Source organism: Prunus dulcis, chromosome 6 (genome assembly GCF_902201215.1).
Source record: "Prunus dulcis chromosome 6, ALMONDv2, whole genome shotgun sequence".
In the NCBI taxonomy this organism is placed as follows: Eukaryota; Viridiplantae; Streptophyta; class Magnoliopsida; order Rosales; family Rosaceae; genus Prunus; species Prunus dulcis.
This window is the reverse complement of record NC_047655.1, coordinates 23,547,771-23,560,905: the sequence shown is the minus strand read 5'-3', so window position 1 is coordinate 23,560,905 and position 13,135 is coordinate 23,547,771. Positions and strand designations below refer to the sequence as shown.

The window sequence follows — 13,135 nt, the reverse complement described above, 5'->3', positions numbered from 1 at the left end:
AAAATCTTTTGGATTTGAAATCTCCTATTTAGCTAAACTTGCTAACAATCCAAATCCGTTGATTTACTCAATAGAAAAATAAATACATTATAATACATTGCATATAGCCATTTCAAATACATTGTATTTAGTTTATATATATATATATATATATATAATCTTCTGATCAATGTAAATTCTTCAATATGAATCAATTCCAAACGTTACCTTTACGGTTGTCTATACTATATCTATTTAGGGTAACATTAGATGTGCAAAGAGCTTTAGGCTCCTAAATTATCTTATAAATCAACATGATGCTTGTGATGCATGTGTAACATAAATATCTATCTGGAAAAAAAAAACAAAACAAAAACAGAAAAACAATTTTTTAGCAGACTGTCTTAACAACAGAGCCATGAAATGGGAAGCAACGAAACACTTAAAGATGGAGGCTAAAATGGTCATTTGGATTAAAAAAAATTAAAGAGGTCTTCTTTTTAATCTGTCCCTTGGTGTTTTGTTTTTGTACCCTTTTCTCTGACTCTCGTACAAAAATTGTTCTCTCTCACTTCTTTTGTGTCTGCCAAAAACCAGTCCATGCTTTCACTAAACGGTAAGACGTCACTTTCACACTGCTTCTCCATCTCCATCTCAGATTCTCAGTGTGTGTGTCAAAGTGTCACGCTGTGTTTTGTTTTCTTGTCTTGTTTAATTAATTTCTCAATCAAATCATCTTTTCTTTATTTTAACAGAGCATGTTGATGGAATGGAAATGACATTTGTTTTGTTTCTGTGAAGTGACAACCACCCAGCTTTCCAGATAATAGGGAGGAAGAAGAGAATAATGGCTCATCAGGTAGGTGCCCTTCTCTTCTCTCTTTTCTTTTTCTGTTTTTGGCTTTTAATCTCAGAAAGCCAATTCATTTGGATGGAGAATACGTGTGAACCTCTGTTTTGAGTGAAGTGGAAAATGCCTATTTGTGTGCTTTTGAATGTAGGATGAAGGATGGCCTTTGGGATTGCGCCCACTGAATGCAAGAGTTGGGTTGATCAGAAGCCGGGATTTCTCTGCTGGGTCGGTTTCATTCAGCACTTTGGTCAGTGGCTCTCCAACCTCTTCCATTGCCGCTTCTTCTTCTTCTTCCTCAGATCTTGATACAGAGGTCAGTATTTTTCTGTATTAAAAATATATTGGAATGGCATTGCCAAATATATTTTCACATATAAATGGATTTGGAACCCATCATCATCATGCCACTCTATATTCTACTTCCATTCCATATACCACCATGCTTGTTGGGTCATCATCATCATCCTCAATGATTTCTCTGACGTCTCTGTTTCTTCTTTTTCAAGAAAGATGTCTCTGTTTTCAATATGTTAATTTTAGAAATGGAATCACACCAGCATATCTTCCATTGATTTTTTATTTTTCATTTTTTGCACTTAAAACCCCTTGGTAATCGGCATTTACTGTTCAAATATAGTCTTTCATGTAAATCAAGAAAGTTCTGATCTTAGTGATTCTTTCATGAAACTCTTTTCAGTCAACTGGGTCTTTCTTCCATGACAAGAGCATCACTCTAGGGAGCCTCCTTGGTGTTTCTGGCATTATAGGCCTCTCACGAAGATCAACGAGGAGAAGGGCAGTTGAAACCTCCAAAGGCAAAAAGAACCACAAATCCAAACCTTGGTTGTTTTCACTCTGCTCCAAGCTAACCAGCGACTCTGTGAATGAGAGTAATAACACTCCATCCTTAGGTCACTTTCTTGAAGTAGAAAGGAGAGCAAGTAATAACAACATTAACAGAAGAAATCACGGTGGACCGATTGAATACGGGACTGACAATTTCTCACTGGCTGTGCCGGTTTCAGACCCCAACAGGCTATTCGTAGACGGCCTAGTAGCAGCTGGTCAGCCAAGTTCTTCAGAGAGAGCGGATGGTGGAGCAAGATCCAACAAAGAGCTATTAGAATATGGCAATGGATTTGGAACTCCATTAGTGTCATCATGTTTGGACAACTCGTGAAATGATGGACCCCTCATTGGAATTTATATTTAGTAAGCTCTGGATTTATTGTTCATAATATTAAAAATTCAGCTTGCAAATTGTTTCAAGAGAGGAGTGTCAGGCTATTGGTATGTAACTCATTAATGGAGCCTAAGGGAAGTAGGTTTCTTATACAACTTTGCCTTTGGAGTTTTAAGTCATGTCAGTTAATATAGTCTTTTGAGGTCAACTATATTATTAAAATCTAAAATTATTCTTTAACTAAGGGTTGTCGACCAAATCATTCTTAATTACTAAATGCTGCACAATTCCACATTCGCGGTAATCGGACGCCAGTTTCAAACTTTCACATGCTCTTAGGTTAAGGAGATATCCAAGGGGTAACTAAGTTCTATATGCAACCTGGAAATTGCAGCTTAAACCCGTGGAAACGCCTACTTTCACAAAATAACTATTTGCAGATGCAGAGAGATGTCAAAAGGGCTCTGTTGATTCATCGGCACAGATGGCTTAGAACCAAAAACACAGTACCATGGTAGGTGAGAGAACAAAAGAACCCAACTATCTCCTTCCATGACAAGGGAAGGGATGGTAATTGAAGTTTTATTTATTTAAAATATAATTATATTTATAATTGGAGAGAAACCCTTGAATGTTTTGCTGCTGCTTTAATTTAAAGAAAAACAGACTCAACATGACTCAAAGAAACAAAACCTTCAGATCCAGGGTACTGAAGGGCATCTATATTCTCATGCGCGATTAGGCATTTAAGACCCTCCAGATGAATCGGAAAACATACCAGTGAGGATGACTCTCCCTAAGTAAATCCAAGACAGCTTAGCTCCTGCATCTGCTGGACTACCAACTGGTTCAAAGAGAACAAGTCCACAACTTCACTTGTCAAGGCTTATGGATCTCCTCATTGGTTTCAGCGGCTATCTTTCCTGAGCTACGACCGCCCATCCTTCCAAATGAGCTCATAGGAGACAACCCCTTGAAGCTACTGCTACCTTCACTGACATTAGACTTTCTTGATCTCCTCGGCTTTGATGGACTCATCTCCAGCTCCACATCATTATTGGCCTTAATATTGGCCACAACCAGTTGGGTAATGGTGGTTCGGCAAAAGGGGCAAACTGGGACTGTAGGACAAGTAGTTGAAGGATCGGGCTTCTTGTGGCAGCATAGGGCAAGGGTACAATGTGCACACATTTGATGACAGCATGGTCTGACCTCAATTGTGCATAACTGGTCAAAGCATATGCAGCATAGATCCACATCGCTAGCCTGTTTGATATGAATTCACCAGTGAATAAGAAAGCTACATGCATTGCCCAAGAATTGAGTTCTACTAAAGATTTCATTGCATCTGTGCACAGAGGCACTATTATACTAGAAAAAGACATAAGATCATCACAACCAACAAATTCGTCACACAATTGTGTTTGGCATAAAATGGAAAAAAGTGCTCATTCATAAGTTCTTTTCAAGAGTCATATACATTCAATCCTGAAATTCTGTCAATAATTCCGAGACAAACAAATAGATTTTAAATCCTTTCTATTGACCAATCACAAAACATATGAAAAACTAAACAAGAAGAGAAGGCACATTTACCTCAGAGGCATTATCATCAGTCTCTGCATCTGAATGCAAAGGAGATGGAAGTGAGTTTACTGCCTCCTTCAAGATAGCTTTCTCCCTCTCCATGTTTGCTTCTGTTAACGCCCTTTCTAACAAAGCTTTAGCCTCTGGATTAAGCTCACTGATGAACTTCAAAGGTGATGGCCAAACAAGAGGCTCCGCTGATGAAGGGTTGAGTACAGCTGCGCAAGCTCGATGCTTGCGCCTCAGAGCAACTGTATACGGTAATCTCCTGCAGAGAACAATTTATAATATCATGACAACATACCAACAAACAATCGAGTCCTTCTTTTACCTAAAGCGGAGCATTTATAACTTAAGGATGGAAGACTTGTGGAATTAGAGGCTCCATTCATTTTGTGATGCCAATGATTTTGCAGTATTTCAACCTAAAAATAGGATCAACTCTAAACACTAATAGTAAACTCACATTTTTACTGGTGTGCAGATAGCCAGCAGCGATAAGGACTTAGGAATAAAAGAAATGAGCCATTCCTAATTAGGAATCTACTTGTTCTTTAAAATGCAACAGTTCGTTAAACTTCATGACAAGCAAATGATACTCATCTTTATTGACTAATATGGACTGCATAGTATTTCAAACATGTCAAGATGCATAATTTATTGTAGAATCAAATATTCCCACTATCCATTTAAGGAAGGTTACCCGGATGCATCTAATTGAAGCCGGTCTGCACCCCAAGCAAGTAACTCTCGGACACAATCTAAAGATCCACCACGTGCAGCTAAGTGAAGCGGTGTGCTTCCAGGGTAGCTGCATATATACGGCAGTTGCATCAATCACACCGGAAAATTACTACCATTGATCTATCATACCAGGTCACAACTATAGATAATTACCCATATCCACCAGTTGAAGCACAAACAAGAGCCCCATTGTCTAAAAGAGCATGAACGCACTCTGGCCGACTTTGGCGGGCGGCTAAATGCAATGGGGTTGCACCACCTGCATCTCTTATGTTCACAAATCTTGAAAATCCCCTGTCAATGCCATCCAACGTAAATTAAACACCAGTCATGAGATTTTGACCCCAAAAAAAAATCATGAGAGAGAGAGAGAGAGAGCAACCAAGAACTTGCTACAGGGGAGGAATGGGCAGCAGAAAGAATGGCTTGGAGGCAGTCTGCATGACCATAGTAGGCTGCATAATGCAGGCAGGTTCTTCCATTCAGGGAATCAAACATCAATATCTAACAATTACACACACACAAACCCCATGATCAGCATATCTAATTAGTAGTTCAAGTAGAAACTGTACACAAAAGGAAAAGAACATACATTTGCTCCAGCTCGGATAAGCTTTTGGACGCAAGCGATCCTCCCGTTTATTGCAGCCAACATCAACGGGGTCTAAAACCGATCACATAGAAAAACAGTTCAAAACCACGTAAGAAAAAAAAAGAATCAAAATTCAAAAGCATCCAAAAGAACTGTTCTTGATTGACAAAAAGCATCAAAAACAAAATCCCATTACCAGTTTATGTCGATCTACCACATCCGGATTGATAACAGACCGATCCAAAAGCAGAGAGAGAACCTGAACTTATCATCAGACCAAGCACCACAAACAAATCTCATAATCTAAACCCATCAACACCATTAATAAAGAGAAAGAAAAAAAAACTAAATCCAAGAAAGAATCCACCAAAAACCAATCAATAAGAAACAAAACCCACCTCGATCTGACCCTCAACAGCAGCTACATGCAACGCAGACAACCTCGCACGACCTTTCCTCTGCTGAAAAACACTTGGGTCTGCTTCCAGCATAGCCTCGACGAGCTCCAATTCCCCATCCTGGAGAGGTCCAAAGAGTCCACTTTGAGGGGTCTCTCTGCAACTCAGTCCCTGACCCATCTCCCCAAACTCACTCTATCCTTATCGCATTGAAAGGTGGCCTGAGATCACTTCCTCCAGCGCCACCTTCCAACGGCGATTGATATGGTGGTGATGGGCAGAGAACCAGCAGTGGCTTAGGCTACAATGAATGTGTTTATGTGCGTAGGCAATCTAAGTAGAGGCAGGCAGTGGGACTAATGGGTCTCGGAGTTCGGACCTGCCCGCGTAGATTTCGGGCAGCTTCACCGTGCAGCCCCTTGCTCCTTTCTAATGAACAATTTCTAGAGTTCGGGCAGCTGTCAGAAATTTACTGGGTAATTTTAGATTTTATACGTTTTTCTTATCTTTCAATGGCTTTGACATGTATTTGTAGACTAGTTGGTACTTAGTCCTAAATAAGTCTTTGTTTCACACATGATTTTTTTATATAATTAAATTAATCCCCGAAATTAATTTATTTGACTTTGACATGCATTTTTCAACGCGGTTTCTGAATCAGCACCGTTGAATATCAACCCTTCTTTATCTTATCCGTCCGATCAATTTATTTTCTTCAATAATTTAAATTAAACTGTTCTACATGTGTATTTCTTTAGTATTTTTATGGTAATATATTATTCTCTTCTGCAGCCGCATTGCGTTTTGGAAAAGCAAGTTTGGTGCAAAAATGAACGAGAGCGGGAAAATGAGAAACCAGAAAGAAAGCAGACACAAAATACATACACATAAGTAGTTGAATGATTAACTTTGTTTTTTTGTGTTGTTGTTGTTGTTTTGGTTGTTTGCTTTTGTATTGGTGTTGGATGACAATGTTGTGTCCATTCTGGTCGCCAACCCTTTGCTTAGCTTGTTTGCTTTTTATCTTTCCCTGCTTTGGTCAATTATATACAGCTCTGAAAAGACCAACCATGAAATAAGGACATGTATATACATTTTTAAAACTTTTAAACAAAAACCCAGAAAAAAAAGAAAAACAAAAAACAAAAAACAAAAAGGAGGGAGGGGGGGGAAAAGTTTCATAATTTATGAATATATTATGTATAGACAGAGAGCTCTCTCTCTCTCTCTATCTCTCTAAAGTCTAAACCAAGTAATTGGGGGATTTGCTTTTAGCCGAAAGCCTAAAAGTTGCTTACTGTGGAGGAGGATTTTGGGACATGAGAAATTGTTTGCTATAATTCCAGGAGAGATTCGATGTTTACTCGAATATTGTGTTGGCTTAATTTGTACGGCTAGATGCTCAAATACTTGCACTCTTGCTTTGTCATTGTCCCGCCAATTTGCTTTGTGTCCCATCTTTTACAAGGTTGGCAAACAATAGTGGCCTTTTGGGCCTGAAATGGGCCAAGTGATCATTCAGCTCTTGCATACCCTATCAGCTTATGATTCCGACGAAATGACGCTGCTCATTCATTTTGGCCCAAATAAATTAAATAAATATGGGATGCTAAAAAGTCTCAAACTTGACATATTAAGTCAGTTGGCCAGAGATGTGAGGCCGTCTCTTGTGGGTGCAGTTTGAAGCTCCAAAGACCTTAAAAACCCAAAATTAGCAACCATGAATTCTCTTGGACCAATTGATCCATAGCTATTGGGCTGATGAATAGATCAGAGAAACAAAAATTAAAAATTAAAAATACAAAAGCCCAAACGATTGGTTCAATTGAACCCATAAAGCAAAGCCTGACGGATATGGGCCGAGAAGGTTTTGGAACCCACGTCGTCGTCCAGAATAAAAAATAGCGATACCCACGCAGTATTTAAGACGCAGGGGCATTAGGGTTTTAGTTTCTCACACATTCGGTGGCCGCGCCTCTCCCAACCGCCAAGATCTACGGTTTGTTTCGAGCTGAATTGGAGGTACCAATCTCAGTCAAATTTCCCAGTATCACTTACTAAGCATCCTTTTATCGTGTTTGTGTTAGATGGTTTTGTTGAATACTGAAGCTTTTTCGTACAGGAAATGGCTCCTGCTGCGCCCAAGAGCGGGATCTTCGTTGGTCTGAACAAAGGCCACATCGTCACCAAGCGTGAATTGGCTCCTCGCCCATCTGACCGCAAAGGGGTATGTTTTTGTTTGGTCACTGATTGTTCATACAAGTTTATTTGATTTGTGGAGTTGTATTTCGCTTATTTTGTTTTTTCGGTTTTGATTTGGTGTTGAAATAGTGTGAATGGTATTAAAATTTGTATGCTTTGTTGGTTTTGACAATGAAGAAAACAAGCAAGAGGGTTCATTTCGTGAGGAACCTGATCAGGGAAGTTGCTGGTTTTGCTCCTTATGAGAAGAGGATCACTGAGCTTTTGAAGGTTGGTAAGGACAAGCGTGCTCTTAAGGTGGCCAAGAGGAAGTTGGGTACCCACAAGAGAGCTAAGAAGAAGAGAGAGGAGATGTCCAACGTTCTCCGCAAGATGAGGTGAGAGTTTTCTCTTTGCCCTTGCTGTGTGTTTGATATGTTTTCATATGGCTTTTGCATTTTTGTGTTATAGTCAATTTATGAGATTGTTTGTGTTATAGTCAATTTATTTGGTTGTTTTTTTTTCTTTGCCCTTTATTTCATAAGTGGTGGAGGACTGGATTGAAGTATTTTTTGAATATGTTAACTGTTAAGACAAGTGTGTGAAAAAGGAGTTAAACCAGCTTGAGTTAAAGAACCTCATGTTCCAATTTGGATGGCGTAAATGCGCTTGAATATTATCAAACTCAAATGTTACGAATTAGTTTTGGTACCATTGCAATCAATATCAGAATTTGTTTGTAATAGAGTGTGGTTTTTGGTGTCAACTTTGTTTTTGTGTGCCATGTTTGTAACATTTGAGTTAGTTTGCTCGTCCGGGGAATGGAAATCTGTTTCTGATTCTTTTTTCAGCTATTTAATTGGACAAACGTATTGTATGATGAGAGTAGATTGTTTTTGGGGAGCTCAACCTTTCATTTTCACATTGTCTTTGGTGGTTTGATTATGTTACACGATTTATATGCTTCGCGTGTTGAGTGTGGAATTGTTTGTGTGCAGGTCTGGTGGTGTTACTGAGAAGAAGAAGTGAGAACTTGAAGTGTTGTGTTAATGGTTGTAGTTCAGTTACTCTAATAGTTTTTGTTATGCATTTTCGTATGAGAATTTTACAAACTCTCTAATTTTGAATGTTTTGAGACCATTTTGTGATATCTTCTATGCAGCAGATATTCTTCAATTTGTGTTATTCAGCTATTTCTCTTTCAGGTTATTGATTTCTTTAGATTTACTTATAATTGTGTTGACTATACTATGATGGAAGTGAAAGTGTGGTAGTCCACAATTTAGCGAGCAAATTGATTATGTGTGGGAAGTTCTCTTTAGACCCGAATGCAATCTAGCGAGCAAATCAATTATGTGGGAAGTTCTATTTGGTTCAGTTTAAAATTCGAACTTAAACTGGGGGGAGAAGCCAAATCAAATCACTTTTAGGCGGCACGGTGGCTTCATTCGTGTAATTTGGCTTTTAAGTAGAAAGTTACATAATCTTTTGAGTGTCTCATTTTATTGAACTTTCATCTACGCGCATTTCAAATCTAATGGTCATGAGAAATGAAACACAACTACTTTATAATTGAAAGCTGAAAGAAACACATTACCTTTGTTTACTTATATAATCTCATGAACATGAAGCCATCTTAAGAAATCGAAAGCAAATATAAAGACAGCATGATGACATCCACCAATCAACATAGGCAGTGCTCAACATCGAATGGAATAGAAAGAGATATTCAATATTGGCAGGCAGGCACAACAGCGACAGAGGAATCTGTGTGTCTGTCTCAGTCATCAGGTCAATCCAACTCCATCTTCCTGCTCATCTCTCGGACGTAATTGCAAGCTTGAAGCCGTCCTCTGGTGGCCACCATCATCTGTCAAACTAAATGTTCTTTTCTTCTATCGTCTGAGAGTTACGTTACGTGCTAGTTTTGCTTTGCATGAAAAATAATTGAAATGCTTGATCCAAAATCAGAGGTGCCTCCAGGATCCATCTGGCGATTGCGATTTGTAAGATAACCCTCTGCTTTCTCCAAGAGTTGGGGATTGGAGGAGAAGATCAACAAGTCCATAGGATGGTTGGCAATGCATCATTATCATCATTTGCCATAATGGGCTAAAATATGATGTGCCCGATACAACTTTTTTCTTTTATAATTCTCTTTCCGTCCTCCTCCGTCCTTTTGGGTTGGGCCCAAATAAACTATGACAGCAAGAGTATGTAAAAGCAACGGCCCTAGCGGAAAGGAACAAAACAACCCATCTAATCTAAAGCACAAGTTTATAATCACCAATTAATTTTTGTTGTCAAGAAAACCTGGCAAATTTACCAAGAAAAACATCTAAGCTTCCTTTTGTGTGTGTGTGTGTGTGGGACAAGGCCATGGCCTAAGCTATTCTAATGTGCAGTTTGGGAAAGAGGGTCGAGCTCGAATGCAAGAGAACGAGCACACTGTCATTCAACATTCAATCCAAGCAAAAAGTGTGTAGAGTAGTGTTTGATTTCGTTTGATTTGTGATGATCTACTATTCCATATTATGTGCGGTGAGATGAGTGAGGTCATAGCAAGCAAGCAAGAATATGGATATTGGGGTCCACCTTGTGACATGACAGAGCGTTTTCTCCGCGCCATGCTTGGACCAACATTGATACAAAGAATTTTCCTTTTGCTTTTAGCTTTGTATTATATATGTTGCCTTCCAATCAAATAAAATAACACAATCAATCACTTGCTCAATTAAATTTATATATTATTTCTTCTTCATATATTTAAAATTCACAATCAATATCTGAGTGCTTTCTCTCGTAAGTATCCATTCCATGCATATATGTATATAAAATATAATTAATTATAAATTATAAATTATGAATGTGTATTTAGTCATGTCAACAACAGCATGTAATGTATGCAACGGCAACGCAAATTATAAATTGCTAGCAACCTTGAACCTTCCCACGTACCCCATTATATATAATAGGGTGGTGATTTTCTCACTTCTTTTTTGTCCACTTACACTCCATTTTGTTTTTAAATATTTTTACTATAAGAAAAAAGGGAATGTAAGTTGACAAAAAAGAGTAGAAACATACAATTTCTAACAAATAAAGTGTAAGTGAATAAAAGATGAGTGGAAAAATTAGCTCTCATATAATATTATATACTTATCCAAGGACAAAATTGTTGGGCATGTACGACAACGCACTTTGCAAAAGGTTAAAGCCTATACAAAATTCAATTATACCTAGTTTATTCCCATTAGCTTTTAATAAGAAAAAGAATACAATCAAGAAATTAGTCCATATGCTGTAGAAGAAAGATGATCTGACCAAATATATATATATATATATATATATTGCCATGTTACATTATTATTATTAAGGTCTTGATCCAATCTGATTCTTATATTCTATGTTTGGTAAAGCAAGAATATTAATGCACGCGTTTCGTATATAAAAATTCAAATGAATTCTACACTTGATTTGAACTTTCCAACCAAAAAATTCCGAAGGACTTACTCAACGACCATGAATTTGCATCAATAAGTCTAACTAAGTGAAAAAATGCCTTGACTTACAGACAAGAGGTCTCAGGTTCGAATCTTTATGGCATTTTAATTGTGCGTGTGTGTGTAAGAAACCGTCCTCCCCTTATAGTTTAGACTATCGCTTATACTTTTATAAAAATAAAATAAAAAAACCATGAATTTGCATTAGATCATGATCTCCTCTAAACACGTTTTGTATAGCTTTGTTAATAAGCTGCTGCTGGACCAAGTTGGGATAATTAACTTTACCAAGTGGTTTTGCTAATCTGAAAGCAACATTTATAAAGTCAATTACGAAATGCATGGCTATTTTGAAAATGTTGGGAAAGTGACTTCATAGGATGCTATTCTCACATAAACAGATATGGTATGTAGGGGACCTTGGGAATTACAATTTATATCCTATATTTGACTACTGTGAGCTACGCTCATTTACTGCCAAATGTAATCTTTAATGTTGTAAAGGGAATCACCTCAAAACTACTTGGATTTGATTTCCAGCTTACTTGTTTAACATGGTAATTGTTAGTTACCACATTAATATGTTTACACATTCATGACCGTATAGATTCATATAAATTTAATAGAGTAATTATAACTTATGCTACATACTCAGTCATTCACGCACTCATAAATGATTGTAACTTGTTAATTTATGTAGAATATACATGACAATTCACACATTCCTCTAGGTAGAATACCACGAAGAATCTAAAAGAGGGGTATGTTTTTGTATATGCATGTATAATTGAGATCACAACATGTGGGAGAACGTGAGGTCTATATCTCAGAAGAGCTTGGAATCTCAGTCTCTTTCTATGTGTTTCCACCTGTTGATGATGATGAGGATTATGTATATCCACAGAGAGAGAGAGAGAGATTATGTGTCATATATAACAAGGACAACATGTTAAAAGTGAAAGCTGCTGCTGCTTCTCTCTATCCTGGTGTGTATAATATGGTCTCTGTGTGTGTGTGTGTGAGGAAGAGAGAAGAGCGCATGTCACACAAACCCATGTGGCCATCATCAACATGATGAGGATCCATGTTATATGAACTTAGAATATATTTGGCTTGGATTTCCGAGCCTCCAAAATTCCTTCTCCTGCCCTCTATCTTGTTCGTACAAGTAAAAAAACACTAACAGCTTCATCTTCTTTAATTGGTTGGGGGTTGTGACTTTTAATTTACAAGTACTGCAGATGCTGATCAGAAGAAGATGCCAATACTTTTGGGATCCTTCAAACTCCTCTGATTTCCACACACACACACAACCCAAATTCCAATTAAGCTGACCAAAACCCATGACCATATATTTGAGGGTTTTGATTTTGAATATGCTTTATTCCTTCTTGGCAAGGTCGGCCAGCCTTGGTTCTTGCAAAAAGCAAATCCAAACACCCTACATAGATTCCTTTCTTTCAACACGACCATTCCAACTTGGAATTAATATATGTATAAATATATTGGTAAGTAACAGCTAGGCCTGGGAATATGTAGGGGGAAGTTTCTCAACTATACTGAAAGCGAGATTTGTTATCAATTTGAGGTTTGGTCCAACTATAATATTGTACGTACCTGCAGTCTTTCTTGGTACCCGATTTATACCAAAACATTATAATATAAAGCAGCAGCAGATCTTGAGAAATCTTTAGGAGAAACAATTATGAGAAAGACAACTACAATTATATGTCTAGGCTGTCGCTTTGAATACTTAACCTGCAAGGCTGCAAGGCTGCAAGGCGCTGTTTTGTTGTTTGGTCCATGACCATGATCAAAATTCATCCCAAACTAGCTTTGCCATATATACTTTCTATTTGTACTAGAAAGGTTTTGTTTTTGGTTCAATTGTGGTGCCCTACTAGTACTATACTACAATCTAATTAAATTGCAGAAACTCGAAATCCTAATTAGTTACTTCATACTAACCAAATTATCAATTTAGATCAATTGAATGACGTTTAATTTAAGTTAAAGAGGACAATAAAACAATAATGTTGATCGAACCAATGTAATCTAGATCGAGTTTTCAGATTGATACAGGTTTAGTGCTTGGTTTTCAATGGTAGTAATTAA

At 37.7% G+C, this 13,135-nt stretch overlaps 3 protein-coding genes across 3 annotated transcripts; 2 read left to right on the top strand and 1 right to left on the bottom strand.

Moving 5' to 3' along the window:
- Nucleotides 1–608: 608 nt before the first annotated feature.
- LOC117632060 (uncharacterized protein At3g17950) lies at nucleotides 609–2,190 on the top strand. The gene is made up of 4 exons (XM_034365435.1): nucleotides 609–646; nucleotides 781–838; nucleotides 981–1,145; nucleotides 1,530–2,190. The coding sequence occupies exons 2-4, from the start codon at nucleotides 827–829 to the stop codon at nucleotides 2,010–2,012; spliced, it is 660 nt and encodes a 219-aa protein (XP_034221326.1). The 5' UTR covers nucleotides 609–646; nucleotides 781–826; the 3' UTR covers nucleotides 2,013–2,190.
- A 357-nt stretch (nucleotides 2,191–2,547) lies between these two features.
- Nucleotides 2,548–5,953, bottom strand: LOC117632051 (putative E3 ubiquitin-protein ligase XBAT31). Its single transcript, XM_034365423.1, has 8 exons — nucleotides 5,337–5,953; nucleotides 5,135–5,197; nucleotides 4,939–5,010; nucleotides 4,729–4,850; nucleotides 4,500–4,640; nucleotides 4,306–4,413; nucleotides 3,612–3,870; nucleotides 2,548–3,281 (listed from the first exon to the last, which is right to left on the bottom strand). Exons 1-8 carry the CDS (start codon nucleotides 5,514–5,516, stop codon nucleotides 2,895–2,897), a joined length of 1,332 nt encoding a protein of 443 aa, XP_034221314.1. The 5' UTR covers nucleotides 5,517–5,953; the 3' UTR covers nucleotides 2,548–2,894.
- A 1,306-nt stretch (nucleotides 5,954–7,259) lies between these two features.
- Nucleotides 7,260–8,726, top strand: LOC117632991 (60S ribosomal protein L36-2-like). Its single transcript, XM_034366646.1, has 4 exons — nucleotides 7,260–7,358; nucleotides 7,459–7,563; nucleotides 7,716–7,915; nucleotides 8,516–8,726. The coding sequence occupies exons 2-4, from the start codon at nucleotides 7,462–7,464 to the stop codon at nucleotides 8,544–8,546; spliced, it is 333 nt and encodes a 110-aa protein (XP_034222537.1). The 5' UTR covers nucleotides 7,260–7,358; nucleotides 7,459–7,461; the 3' UTR covers nucleotides 8,547–8,726.
- Nucleotides 8,727–13,135: the final 4,409 nt, after the last annotated feature.

Bases quoted from the DNA above. Each gene is read 5' to 3' on its own strand.
- LOC117632060 (XM_034365435.1), top strand. The intron at 1,146-1,529 runs GTCAGTATTTTT...AACTCTTTTCAG, and splicing joins CCTCAGATCTTGATACAGAG to TCAACTGGGTCTTTCTTCCA.
- LOC117632991 (XM_034366646.1), top strand. From the start codon at position 7,462: ATGGCTCCTGCTGCGCCCAAGAGCGGGATCTTCGTTGGTCTGAACAAA. The intron at 7,564-7,715 runs GTATGTTTTTGT...TTGACAATGAAG, and splicing joins GCCCATCTGACCGCAAAGGG to AAAACAAGCAAGAGGGTTCA. The intron at 7,916-8,515 runs GTGAGAGTTTTC...GTTTGTGTGCAG, and splicing joins AACGTTCTCCGCAAGATGAG to GTCTGGTGGTGTTACTGAGA.
- LOC117632051 (XM_034365423.1), bottom strand. From the start codon at position 5,516: ATGGGTCAGGGACTGAGTTGCAGAGAGACCCCTCAAAGTGGACTCTTT. The intron at 5,011-5,134 runs GTAATGGGATTT...GATCGGTTTTAG, and splicing joins TGGTAGATCGACATAAACTG to ACCCCGTTGATGTTGGCTGC. The intron at 4,641-4,728 runs GTTGCTCTCTCT...TGGCATTGACAG, and splicing joins TCCCCTGTAGCAAGTTCTTG to GGGATTTTCAAGATTTGTGA.